This window comes from Schistocerca piceifrons, chromosome 1 (genome assembly GCF_021461385.2).
Source record: "Schistocerca piceifrons isolate TAMUIC-IGC-003096 chromosome 1, iqSchPice1.1, whole genome shotgun sequence".
NCBI classification, from domain to species: domain Eukaryota; kingdom Metazoa; phylum Arthropoda; class Insecta; order Orthoptera; family Acrididae; genus Schistocerca; species Schistocerca piceifrons.
The window spans coordinates 618,975,336-618,989,454 of NC_060138.1; the positions used below are offsets into that span (position 1 = coordinate 618,975,336).

General features: G+C 36.2%; 1 protein-coding gene across 1 annotated transcript in view; it reads left to right on the top strand.

The window, feature by feature from the left end:
• LOC124804190 (MMS19 nucleotide excision repair protein homolog) overlaps positions 1–14,119 on the top strand; it is a 228,194-nt gene that overhangs the window by 167,811 nt on the left and 46,264 nt on the right. Inside the window, exons 14-15 of the mRNA XM_047264733.1 lie at positions 120–288; positions 11,226–11,508. Coding sequence (XP_047120689.1) covers positions 120–288; positions 11,226–11,508 — 452 coding nt within the window. The remainder of the gene's footprint in view (positions 1–119; positions 289–11,225; positions 11,509–14,119) is intronic.

A 14,119-nucleotide genomic window follows, 5' to 3' on the forward strand; every position in this document is an offset into this window, starting at 1 on the left:
CCTACAATAACTCAATTTTTGTTGGGGCCCTCTCAAGTAGTGGAAGTTTTAATTGTGACCAGCCTGTATTTTCACAATAAAATGATAAATTAACTGTTGATGTATCTTTGTTTTGCCAGGTAATTTTATTGGAAGGACTTATTGGCTCTATGAGACAGGATGTCAGTTTACAATGCAGAGAGGAGCTGATAAACATTCTAACATTGTTGAGCATAGAAACAAATCATATACATACCCACAGATCAGCAAGCCGTCTCATTGGAAATCTTATAAATAAAGCTCCAAATGGTATGTGGAAAAACTGCATAGTTTTTAATTCAGATGCTTCATTGAAGGAATTTTATCCTACAATCTTCTCTGTTTCATGTTTTTATTCAGATATAATGTAACTCATTACAGTTTGTAATTTACAAGGCTGTGAAGTTAATTAGTCAGTTTAACCATTGTAGAACAAGAACATTAGAGCCTGGTGCTTTAATATACTTCATTTAATGTAATTTCATTGTGCATGATGTGCAATGTTTTACACTGGCACAGCGTATCAGGAAAGGAAGGTAAACCTATGAGCAGTGTTAGGGAAATGACAGAGCTAAAGTCTTTTCAAAATTACTTCATGATTGACAGTTTGGCAGGAGCATATGGAAGTGCGGACCTGAGTTGTCATACCCTGCATGAAATGCATGCGTAATCTGACAATTCATTCAGCTCACTCAAACTCTGAAACTAATTACTTTATAAATATAAAACTCTCATAAATGTGTTATGGAAGATGTGCACTACGTTTTCATTTTAATTTATTAGTGACAGCAAATTATTAAGATGTTATACAGACATTTTATGAAAATGCATTTTGTGATGATGTTACTGATTTTTCAACACTAGGGAAACTTTTTTGTTATTCAAGCTAGGTGAACACATTAAGTGAGTGAAATTTTGGGAATATCAAATTTTCATCTACTTTAAACCGAAACTCTGTCAGAGTTTTCTAACATGATAGAATTTCAATAAAATGCGACATACAATGATTTGGTCATGCATTGAGTACTATGTGGTCTCCCATATGGTTTTGTTACTAGAAACAATTTGCTAATTTTGCGATTAAAAATTTATTAATTTTCCTGATTCATCTACTTACTTCTAACATAACAAAATATAATGTGTATGCATGTTTATCACAGTGGGAAAACGCATCTTAAATAGGCCAACCAGTATGGGGGAAAGAACAAAAACAATACAAAAAATATTACTTCAGCACTGCAGCAATTATATTGTAAACAGTAATATTTCTTTTTTATGATGTAGACTGAATTTCTGAGACAATCTTCATTTGGAGTTAGTTGCTGCTGAGACCTTCTTAATAAAATATAATAACTTATGAAAATATAATTTTGCTATGCAGCAGAATTTATTTGTACTTCATTTCTGTGGTGATAATGGAAAAACCCTACAGACATCATGTCTGTCGCTGTGACAGATGCTTAAAGTATCACTGTAACTGTTACTGTCGTTATTTAATGAAACCAGAAAACTGTGTGAGACTGCCTTGAAAAAGTCTTGATTCCTAAGGGTAACACATAACTTACTGAGTGTAGGATTTTCCTTTGTGAAAACAATCATAAACATGATGACAAATCACATCCTGAGCAAATGAATCAGTATTCGTAATCCAGTTATCCCGACAACATCCCCCCCTCCCCCAAGAGTTTCAAGCTGCTTTGTTTTCCATGTGTATCTTATTTCTCAAACATTTCCTTTCCAGTCTTCACTATAGTGTTTGTGTTTGTATTCAGAGCTGCAGCTGTTCTGTATATTACGTTTTTTGGTCTCAAAGTAGGCACATAATGTGTAAACCATTTCTCTCATCTGGCGTTGTACGGCCATCCCCCAGCCAAGAGAATGAAGTGGAATTAGTCAACTCATAACTTTTGGCCAACTTCTCTCTGAAATTGTCTACTACCACACAACAAAAAACACTAACAACAAATAAAATAATAACTCCTCCCATAGTAAAAAGACAACAAACAAAATTGCAGTGTGTAAGAATCACACAGGACAGCAAGCTGCCTGAAACACAAAAACTGCAAGCAGAAAGTGTTGTGGCGCGAGATGAAGGTTTGGCAACTTCTGATGGTTGCTACAGCTATAGGTATTGTGAGATTGGTGGAATGCAGTCTGTGCAATGAAAAATGAAGTGACATAACTTTTTAACAGTATTCAAGGAAAACTGAAACAATGAATATAGTGAAGTGATACTAGTGTTTATAGCAGAACTCTGTGGAACTTTTAAAAAAAGATGTGATACATTTGAAAAGTAAAGCTACTGTTACAGGGCAGTTCCACATCAGTTGTGCAAATATTTGATACAGAGTCAGAAACTTGTGTGCTGATCACCTCAGCCTTCACTTTTAATCGTATGTCCTGCCAGTTTTGCAACATGTCACAGAAAATATTCAAGTTCATACTTTTCGTATGTTCTCTCTCTTTTCTTCCATCTGTGCATTAAGCACATCGTCATTATAGCTCTTACACCTTATCATTGGATTTTCTTTGTTCAGTAATGGAACAGGGAATATTTTATGGACCTCGTGGTTCTCTAAAGGGAGACAGTTCTTATTACAAAATGTAGGTTGCTTTCAGATCTGTCTTTCTCATTGCTGATGTGAAAATATGATTATGAATAGGTGTTGTGTGCTGTACTACTAATTCAGACTTGGATTCACCAATTCACTTTTTTTCTTACAACAATGTTTACATCGCACAAACTGTTGTCATTTCAACAATATGCATTGACACCCTACAGAATAATTACAGGGTGTATACGACCCGGGACAACTGGGAGATCCAGGAAAAACCACGGAATTTTTTCATCCGGGAGAAAACCGGGGAAAAACCCAGGATTTTTTAGAATTCCAGGAATTTTTCATTGTTTTAGTTTTCTGTTAAATTTTTGTAATTTTGACTGGTATGAATCGATACTATAACTAAGGAAATTACTGTATGCCGCTACTGCAGAATAATACTTCAACAATAAAACATAAACGAGAGAAAAAATGAAAATAACTTAAATTGCAAAGGAAATGTGCTGTATACAATGACACACAGTGCTGTGCAAGCGTCTGCCAACAGCAAAATGTGTCAAAGGCTTTAGGAAGACAATGCAATGCTTCATAACAACAAATTGCCTCCAATGAGCATGAAGTCACAACTGTTTACATTAGATTGGTTTTAGCAGTTACGAGCGGGCTCTTGCGCGTGCACATTTTAGTTGTGTTTGAATAATAGATTCTCCCACTTCTGGCTACAGGAATGTAGCTGTTGGCTGTGCAAGCAGTCGCTGCAAGTGTCTAGATGCTACCGGGAAAAGGGGGCGCCAAATTCATATTTTTGAGAAAAAAGACTTTTCACAAAGCTCCTAGCATCCAGCGCACGTTGGTCTATCGATTATTCATATTATTTTGAAACGCATCCCTGTCGGTTTTTGAACACATTCAATTGATTTCCGAATGAATCGTAAGTTGATGTTTGAATGCGTGTATAGTGTACGTGATGTCTCTGTCAGGAGAATCTCATCGCATCTAGAAATAAACTTTCCGCAGACAAAAGCGGACGGGGCTATACGAGCTGAGCAGAGTATAGCCGAACGGTTGAATGCCAATCACTGTCTGATTATGTGGTTGATTGGGTTTGCGAATGATCAGCGTTGTTATAATTACTAGCGAAATCCATAAATTCAGACTACCAGAATGGAAGTAAATGAATAACAGATGAGAAAGATTACATATTATCTTCTCGGTGTATCCAAGAAAATGAAATTTTGACAGACAGTTTTAGGCCAGGTCGCTAAACTAGTAAGGACCAGTTGTACAGTCCCCGACTAGCAGCCACTTAAGTTCTATTCTGGAAGTAATGCGGAAAACGTGTTGTACGGACATGTAACAACGCCTAACCGGAGAATAATTACAGGATAACTAAACCAGTGATTCTGGTAGGGTTAGTGAAGTTAATCGGCGAACAGATTTTGACAGTGGCAGGAATAGCTACAGAATTTGTGATGACAAGATGGTTTGTTAGAACGAGGAAGGAGAAGAAACGGAGACATCACATATATTATGGAAGATTAACACGATTCCAAATTTATATAAAAAAATTTGTAATACTACTGTTCGCTCTCGTGCTTGAGAAACTGGTGCATATGAATGAAAAGTGAAACTATTTCCTAACATAGAGCTTTTTGCTTGTCGTAGGCCTTATAGGCATTTGATATTGGTACTTCGTGAATTATATTCTGTCGTGATATAAAAATGAACATTTGTCCCAAAACAGTCTCGTTTATTTGTTGTGTTACAAAACTGCTGCAATAGTAGAAAGGCCTATTTTGTTTTATCTAGCAGACAGTGACAAAATAGACGTAATCAGATCGAGAAACCACACCAGTCTTGGTTATTACGTGTATTAACAGCTTTTTCAGTTTTACATAACGACACTTCGATTTTTCATGTAGCAAATCGTTTGACGAACTTTGATGAGGTAATAGATTCTTTCGCAAAAAGGAAACCACACCATGTTAAGCTGTAGTAAGATTAGAGAGAAAAAAATGCTAAGAGCTAAGGACTGAAATGTATACTTTCTCACTTGTCCCATGTCTTCATTGGTTTTATGTCTCCTATATTTAATTTTATGTCACACAAAACAGCAAGTTATTAGCTAATAGGCAATAAAGAGTGCAAATTTTCTGAAGAGTTCTAGTTCTTCTGATTACAAATAATCCCATCCGCTATTAATTGCGAATATTTTAAGAGGGCCAGGCTGTCAAACCGGCCAACTGGGAGCAGGAGAGGCACCATAGACATTTCAATTTCCACTGTCCTGAATATAATTTGATGGCATCCATTACAAATATACACTTTTCTATTCCACAGAGCGAAATACAGTGACATGCGATAGAAGAATGCTGTATGAAGAGGCATGGCACTGCACTTTGGCACACTTAATTCGAACACATATGTTGTGTGTGCTACAAGATGAACATATTTTTGAAAATTCGATTTTTTTTTAGTATTGATCCGGTTAGCAAATATCGTAGATCCGGGGTCTGGGGCTGATGCGCAGAGCAGTGTGAGTTATAATGGGTGGTCCCCATGTGACCCTTGTTTACATTTAGTGATTTTGCTGTTTTCCCCTTCATTTACTCTCACATCAAATGAAAACAAAACGGATATCTGTGACCGGTAGCTATCAAATGAATTAAAATACATTCACATAATTACGGAGGGCTAAAATATGTTATTAGTTTCAGATTTTATTTCCACCTTTCTGACAGGCAAGCATTAATCGCCTTACAGAACAATGAAGTTATTTTTGTCTGTTTGCTGAAGAAATTTGACTTTTATTAACCTTTTCTGCAGAGGCAGTCAGTGTATTTGAAACGAAATGGTTAATTCCACAGTACTGGCTAGTTTCAACTGTCCGCTGCATTTCATGTGCATGATGTCATCTTCTAGCACGTATGGCATTATGCCATAATAAAGAACCAAACATGATATAAAACAGTACTGGTTCTCCAGGAAAATTTACATCCCGAAAACCACACTGAAAGGCTTAATATCAGGTCGAGGTCTACTTCATTGGGAATCTGGACATAAGAATGAGCACTTTGAGTATGCACTTTAAATGTGTACATTTTAGAATGGTTCACGAAATTCCGATGCTCTTGGAGTATCATCTGATGTCTTGTTTCTTTTATGACATTAAGTAGGATATTTCAATGGTTTTACACGTACATACGTACGGGCTTCCTACGTCAGGCTAGCTGCGCAAACGTGGTGTCGCCTGTTATCTGCGCTCTCTGGCAACTGCTGAAACGAACCTGTTTCTAACAAGTCACGGGAAAATATTGTGAATGGTAGTTTGAAAAGCGTTACTTTCAAAGTAAATATCCTTTTACATAAGTTGAACTACTTGCGAGACTGTACCATGAATATCTTAAATCACAGAACGTTTGAATCTCATTTAAAAATCAACTCTTTGATGAAGAGCCATTTAGAAGAATTTCAAACCCTGAAGATCAGACATTTATGTCAATATTAAAAATTTTACTGGCGCATTTGTGTGATATATCTTAAAGTGTAACACGCGCAGAAAAGATCAACATTGTATGCGAAAGCTTTGCTTCTCTTGCAGCTTATTAATCTTAGAGACCAAAATTATTTGTGAAGGCTTTGCTTTTCTTGTAGCAACACTATGTATATTAATTTAAACTAATAACTTTCCCTGTTTGTGTGTTCGTGCTACATAACACTGACGTTGATGTTGGCTGACTACATCACGTGTCCTATGCTCTCCATATCCGTTGTCATCGGCTGACGAGATCATGTGACATGAACTTGACTGGCTTACAAAAGCACATCACAATCTCGATTTCAGTGATTAGGAAAGTAACATGCAGTGTTTGATGGAATTCCAATGTATACTTTCGTAATACGAAAATACACAGTGTACAAGTTGCTGCACATCAAAGATGTTTCTGAAACGTGTCTTTTCCTGAGTTTCATTTCTAAATTGCCGGGAAATTCTATGCCCATGTATAAAACCATAACCATTCAAATGATTGATATGTTTCGAGGGAAAATACACTGTCACTTGACATGGAAAGAGTGTGTTTTCACCCGGGAGAAAGTGTATTTTTAATGGGGAAATCTGGGAGAAGTGTATTTTTGACCAGGAAATCCAGGAAAAATTCAGGAATTTTTTTTCTTTGTCCACGTATACACGCTGAATTAGTAGTTATAATCTGGGTTTGTGTGTTGGAATTGAAAATATGCTCTTCTTTTATCATGTATGAGCCACCATGAACTGCATCTGTTTCTATTTTATTTTCTTCCATACTTCTCTCATTATTTCTTGCTGTTTCTATGTTCTTTCTTTTGTCCAAGTGGCTTCAGTCTTCTTAAGTTTTTCTTGGAAGCCTTTCAAATCTTGCGATTTGTTTCTGAGTGGCAGTAATTCCTCAATATCTTGTCGACTAATTCATAGTTTGCCTATGGTACACCCCCCCCCCCCCCCCCCCGCCCTCACCCCTATAATGTATTACCCATTTTTAATTTACCAAAGTAAATAAACATTCTCATTCTGTTTGTCAGTCTGCTGTAATTCATCTTTTGCACAAGTCCATAGAAAGCTGTTCTTTTCTGAATCGTATCTATTTTTTTCAATAGTTATATACAGTTCACTGTTTTGATTCCGGTTTTTTTTAAAACTGGTCCCAAAATTTTCCTTAGCATTTTTCTTGCTGTGATATCCAGCGCTTACATCATCATCTTTTAGTTTATAGTTAGAACTCATGTTGCATTAAGTGCTTCAGGGTAAATTGTGGTAGAGTAGTGTTAAGTTTAGCATTGAGGGGTGTTGATTTCTTATTATATACATCCTTAGTGAGGTAGCATGCTGTTTTCATCATATTAACTTTTGCTTTAATAGCTTCCTTCTCTGAAATGTCTTGTTCAGGTGCTTGTCTGAGATATCCAAATTTGTTAGTTCTGTCATTTTCTCCATATTTTTTTTCATTATGTTGGGGGTGTCTTAATGTCTGTCATAAATCTGGTTTTCTCAAAGGAGATTTGTAAGCCTTCTTTTTCAGCTTTTTTCAGATATTCTATCTGTCTAGTAACTGTGTCTATGAGAAGAAATTGATAGGTGTGCGAGACGTGGAAGGTTGGGTTGGTCCAGGGAACGTGTTCAGATAACCTAAGCAATAAGGCAACTGCATGTGATGAGCAGGAAATCCGGCTTCAAGTCCTGCTCTGGCACACATTTTCATACGTCACTTTAGGTAGTACATTTATACGTATTACAGTTAAGATGAGTCTGAGGAAAAAATTTCGATGTTTCCATTGAGCCTGAAAAAAATAGCTAGGTCATCTGTAAGCACTAGACTGTTTATTTGTAGGTCCCTTTTGTAATCTAACTCCCTGATTTTCTTCTATCAACATCCACCATTTTCTTATAACTTTTTCTGAAACACAGTTAATTTAATAGCAGGAGGGAGAGACCATCTTCCAATTATGTTCTCAAAACTTCCAGAAATTTCACATGTAAATTTCACTTTAGATGGGTGTTTGTTAATGTTTGTTTAATTTAAATAGTTTTTTTACTGTCTAAGTCCAGTTCATTGAGAATATGAAGCAATGACTTCCTGTTAACTAACAACAAGCTCCTTGAATGCGAGGTCACAAGTTCAGTTTTTTGTAAGGCTGATTTGAAAGTATTGTGTTAGTTATTATGACAGGAAAAATATTAGCTGCTAATGCTTGCCATGTGCATCAGGAGGGCAACAGAAAATGAGTGTCCAGGAGGTACAGACATCAACCTTATGTGGGATGTCTGTATTACACATCACAAAATGGAGATTATCGACATTAAACAATGTTCAGAACAGACTGTTAACCAATATCATGAGCACTGAATGAAAAATGGCGCGCCACAGTGATCACAAAGGTTCGCACTACAAGACTAAAGACAAACTCCTTGGGGTTAACAAACCATGCAGGCCAGTCAGCTAGATATCCACTCTTAAAGAATGTGTGTAGAATCATATTGGTGTATCAGGGTGATGAGAACTGATGTAATGTGATGGCATGGAGCTTATTGTGAAACTGGTTGTCCCTTAAGGCATAGCTGCAGGTAGTGTTATAACTTGTTTTATTGACACAGAAAAAAACAAGAGAATGAATTTGTCCAGCGTTTGTAGGTGGTTTGAATTTCGGTGTCATGCACTTTCCAGGAGGTATAGTTTGCTCTAAAGAACTATGATTTTTATACATAGACCAAAGCTCAAACAAAAGCAAGTTATTTTGATCAGGTAATGCCAAAAGCAGTGCTAATTACCATAGCTGTAATCTCTTATTACCCATTTTTCCACTCTCAATTGCTGTGATCTAAATATTCCCTACTGCCCTTGCAAGATCACACACACAAGGAAGAATCATAGGAGGCAGAGCACCTCCAACTTCTCACAGCACAATAAATAACTTGCCAACCAATTTACCATCCAGATCAACAAAAAGTCTACATAATTGAATATGAATGTGTTATGGCACTGATGGTAGTTGATCTTGATACAACTCTCTTAGTACCTCTAATTTTTAGAGCACCTTTCATATGCATTTTCTCTTCAAATCCCAGTTAGTTGGAGTTCAAACCAAATTCCTTACTGAATGATGGGATAAGTTTGTTTATCTCATTGAAAAATTTCCAGGACTATTCCACAATTTGTTACGCATTGCCAAGTTGACACTTTGTTTCAAATTTCGTTGTGTTATGTCATCCAATTCTGTAACACTGTTTGAAGTTATGCATCTATACACTGTTTCCCTTGAAATCACTATAATCTATGTCATGCACACTTTGTTGTTCATAAAATAGGTCTCTATCGCACACATCATGTAAATTATATTGAGCATTCTTAAAATGCAAAAACACCAGTTTTTGTAATAAGTGCCCTTTGTCCTCCCTTGAATATCTTTAGTTTTTCTTATACACTTCATGGTCATATTGCTACAGACTTATTCAAAATCTATTTTTAACTGTTCTCTTACTATGCTGTGAAGGATCTTCCTTATATGCAATTATGTTTAGTAACTGCTCCTCGGATAACGATTGTCCTTTACTATGTTTCACTGTCTGGAGACATCTGCCACATCTTTCTTGCTCTGAAAATTGGGTCCTTTCTGACAAAATGTCAATTAGCAACTTTTGATGTAGATATAATGCAATGTTTGCTTTGTTTATCATTGCCACTGCTCTGCTTTGTATCAACACCACTAGCACTGTATTACTGTTGTGAATTACTCATCCACTAAGCAATTCAACTATGTTCCATAGCCTTATTGCTCACCATTGGATACCTATTGTCCCACCCTCTGTTACCATTAGCAGCTAATATTGTGGCTGCATGTTAGACAATATGTAGGGAGTCACATGCCATAAACTCATTGGTCTTTTGCGACCTCACACTCGATGGGTTCCCTGTGAGTCACAGGCTTCCCTGAAGTCAACAAAACTGACTACAATTGTTTTATATCTTCTTTTCGTATACATTATTGTTGACTTTAAAGTTAAAATCTGGTCTGAACATGATCTAGTCTTTCTAAAGCCACATTGATATTACAATTACTTGAGGATTTAGTTGTTGCTGTACCCTTGGTGGTAATGCTTTTGATAAGATTTTGTAGGTAACTGGTATGAGAGAAATGGCTCTGTAGTCATTCACACCAGTCTTATCACCTGCTTTGTGTAGTGGGTGGATCGAGGCTATTTTCCAGTCTTCAGGAATCTCTCCTGTTAAGCAAATATTTTGCACATATGGGTACATTTTTTTTTTAAATTGTTATTACTTTAGCTGTATTCTGAAATTTTAAGTACCATGTATCATTCTCTTCAGCATTGGAATCATCACACATCTTAAAATTTGCTCAAAAACTATAATGTTACTACTTACTCATTTCTTCTGTGTCACCAGTTCTGTCATTTTCATGTCTTCATGTAATCTCCAAGTACCTGATGATATCAGAAATTACAGATAAGGTAGTTTCTATAATCATGACAACTTCTTAATGATCAGTTTTTCAACTAGTTTGATGCTGCCCTACATCTGTCCCTACCGTGTGCTAACCTTTTTATCTTCTGTAATCTGTTTCATATATTCCAATGTTGGTCTGGCATCACTATTTTTCCTCTCTATTGTGTATTTAAGTAGCTTAACTATTTGCGGATGCCTTATCAGATGTCTCACTAACTTATCCCTTCTTCTGGTAGGGGTTTTCCCCATAGGCTTCTTTCCTTGCTTGTTCTCTTTAGTACTTCTGTATTTTGTACACTATCAGACCGCTTAATGTTTAACATTCTTTGATAACACCATCTTTCTACCTGGATTTTTGATGGTCACTTCTCACAACATAAGCAGCAGAAATATTTATACTACTACTGCTTCTTTTGTTGCTCTGTCAGTATTAAGCCCTTCAATCACAGATGAATTAAAGTGAGAAGATATTTCATCTCAATTCTATAATTCTATGAGTGGTTTCCTATAATTTTAAATTATTTATATACTTCCAGAACCTTCCTTATCACATTAATATTGTAGTTCCAGTATTTGTATTATGAGTTAAAGTCAATAATCATTTTGTTCTTAAAATTAATTTCATGAAATCTGCATGTATGTGTTTCAGATCAAGTGTTGAAGGAGTGTTTGTTGAAAATTTATGAGAAAGTGACAAACAGCATAAATAATGGCACATGTAATCTAATGAAAAAAGTTAATGCTGTGTGGCTAATGATCTGGGTAACTAAAGCACTTATTATGAGAGATCATGAAGATGCTGGTAATTGGATCTCTTTTCTCATAGACACACTTCATGATGATTCAGTGTCATCAGAGACAGCTAGTGGATTTGAAATCATCATGAAAGAAAATGAAGAGTTTTTCACACAGTACAACTTCTGCAACATAAGGTAACACAAGAAATTGTCAGTAATACGAGTTTGGAGAGTTAATTTTTTGGGAATTATTAAAGATATGTATGATGCATTGTGACATTAGATTTATCAAAAGCTGTATCTTTTCTACTTTGGTGTTCTCTTTTTTGGGTTCTGATTGTGAACATTTGTTAAACTGTCATCAAAAGTGAAAATTTAAAATCGGTAAAGAATTGTGGGAAATAAGCTAGACCTATGTAAGGTGAATAGAAACAGACTTATTAACAACACACACCGTAGTCTGGTGAGTTTGTATGAAGACTGTATGGAGTGCAGATATTCCTTTCACTGCAATTTTATTACCCGTGTCATTTGCTACTTATTGGTTGCTTTTGTATCATTATTTTGTGAGGTGATAGAAACTAATTCATTCTGTAGATATAATGGTTGAGATTGCAGTATCTCCATGTTTTAATGTAGAAAACAGGAAGTTATTGTAAGGGTATAAGATCCTCTGCTATTTTATTGATAAGAATTTCAAAAAAGGAAACCATCTGATAAACGGGTTGGGCAGTGAACTAATCTGTTTTATTTTAAATTTTTCTGAGAGGGTTTTTACCCGAGTAATGACTTGTATGTTGTGTTTTAAGTGTGGATTGGAGTAACAGCTCTGGGACAAGGGAGATTGTTCATAGCATTGGAGGTTTTGTACCTGTTGCCTTTGCATGAGGGATTTCTAAGGTAAGGCTTGCTGTGTGAAATGTGTTTTAACAGTACAGGAATTACATGATCTATTATTTCCATGGTTAGCAATAAGAGTGAATGAAGCCTAAACTTTTCCTGGGCTTCTCCTCTATAGATGCCTTATTCAGTGGTCACAATATCTAGCCCAATGATACTGAAGTGATAAATACTATACCTAACCTTTTAATGATTTCAAAAGCGTAAATTTTTCTTTGGATCATAGGGTAAGAAAATAAAACTTCCAGTTTTGCAGGAAAGTTAGTGTGACGTTTGGAAGGTAGAAAATGAGATACTGATGGAAGTAAACATGTGAGAATGGGTCATGAATCATGCTTGGACAGCTCAGTTGGTAGAGCACTTACACATGAAAGGGTTTCTATCCTCCCATCTTTCTTTCTTTCCTTTTTTTTTGGGGGGGGGGTTAGCTGTAGTTTGAATAAGTTTTGTAGGGAAAGGCATGGTGTGTTTCGGTGTATGTTTTATTTATTTATTTTAAGTTTTTAGGGAAGGGTAGTTGTACTTATTTGTAAGTGGAAACCACTTTCATTCTATAGAAAAGGGCATCTCTGAACACTTTGAATAATCAACCGTATAATCTTAGGACCGTAGTGCCAAGTTTCCTTTTCCTTCTGTTCCTCTTCGAAAACCAGGCTAGATAGCACTTTCCATTGGCATTCCATAGTAGGGAGTAGTGACCACTTTTCGGGTCCTGGGGTCGTGAAGTTGCTGGTGTCCTTTCTGTATAATCAATGAACACCAGGATCCTCTTGCCCACTAGTGAAGAACCTTCTCCTTTTTCTTTCATTCTTCCTCTGTCAGGGTGCACCCTGTATCTGTGTCTATATCCCCTAGTTCCAGCACATGAACCCTTCCTTATATCAGTTCTCCACAGCTTGTTATAACAAGACTAGTCCAAAGTAGTGCAGCCGTAGAAGGTTTCCAACTAACTATAGGATTGTAACTTCTAATTTCTAACTATATTTATTATGGGTCAGTACCATATTGAAATTTGAAAGATATATAGTGACAGACATTTTAATATTAGTGTGAAACATTTTAAAAACCGTTATAAATCTCTCAAGGACTAATTCATTAAGAGTGTTGTCTAATGTTATATTGAATTTCCATATTTCATGGAACAAACAACCTCTCTATTTTAATTGTTTTGTTAATTACCTGTCTGACCCATTTTGCAACGTGCTGTGACTGTAAAACAACTTATGACGTATATGCATTGTTTTTGTGTGAAACATACAGACTTCCGTTGATTCGAGAAAAGGAAGTATTATACACTAGTGTAATGAACAGTCAGTAAGAAAAGATGTAACGGAAGACAGTCTAACAATTGCACCATTAATAACTGAAACTGTTTTTGCAGTAATTCTTTATTTATTAATTGTGATTAAGTAGTTTGACATGCATTCATCTATGTACGGTGGCAGGTGAGAGGGTACAAGATTTTCCTCTATTTTATTAGTAAGAATTTGAAAAAAGGAAATCACTTGATTAAGAGGATAATCCTATTCTTATATATATATAAACAAAGATGATGTGACTTACCAAACGAAAGTGCTGGCAGGTCGATAGACACACAAACAAACACAAACATACACACAAAATTCAAGCTTTCGCAACCAACGGTTGCTTCATCAGGAAAGAGGGAAGGACAGGGAAAGACGAAAGGATGTGGGTTTTAAGGGAGAGGGTAAGGAGTCATTCCAATCCCAGGAGTGGAAAGACTTACCTTAGGGGGAAAAAAGGACAGGTATACACTCGCACACACACACACACACACACACACACACACACACACACACATATCCATCCGCACATACACAGAAACAAGCAGACATTTGTAAAGGCAAAGAGTTTGGCCAGAGATGTCAGTCGAGGCAGAAGTACA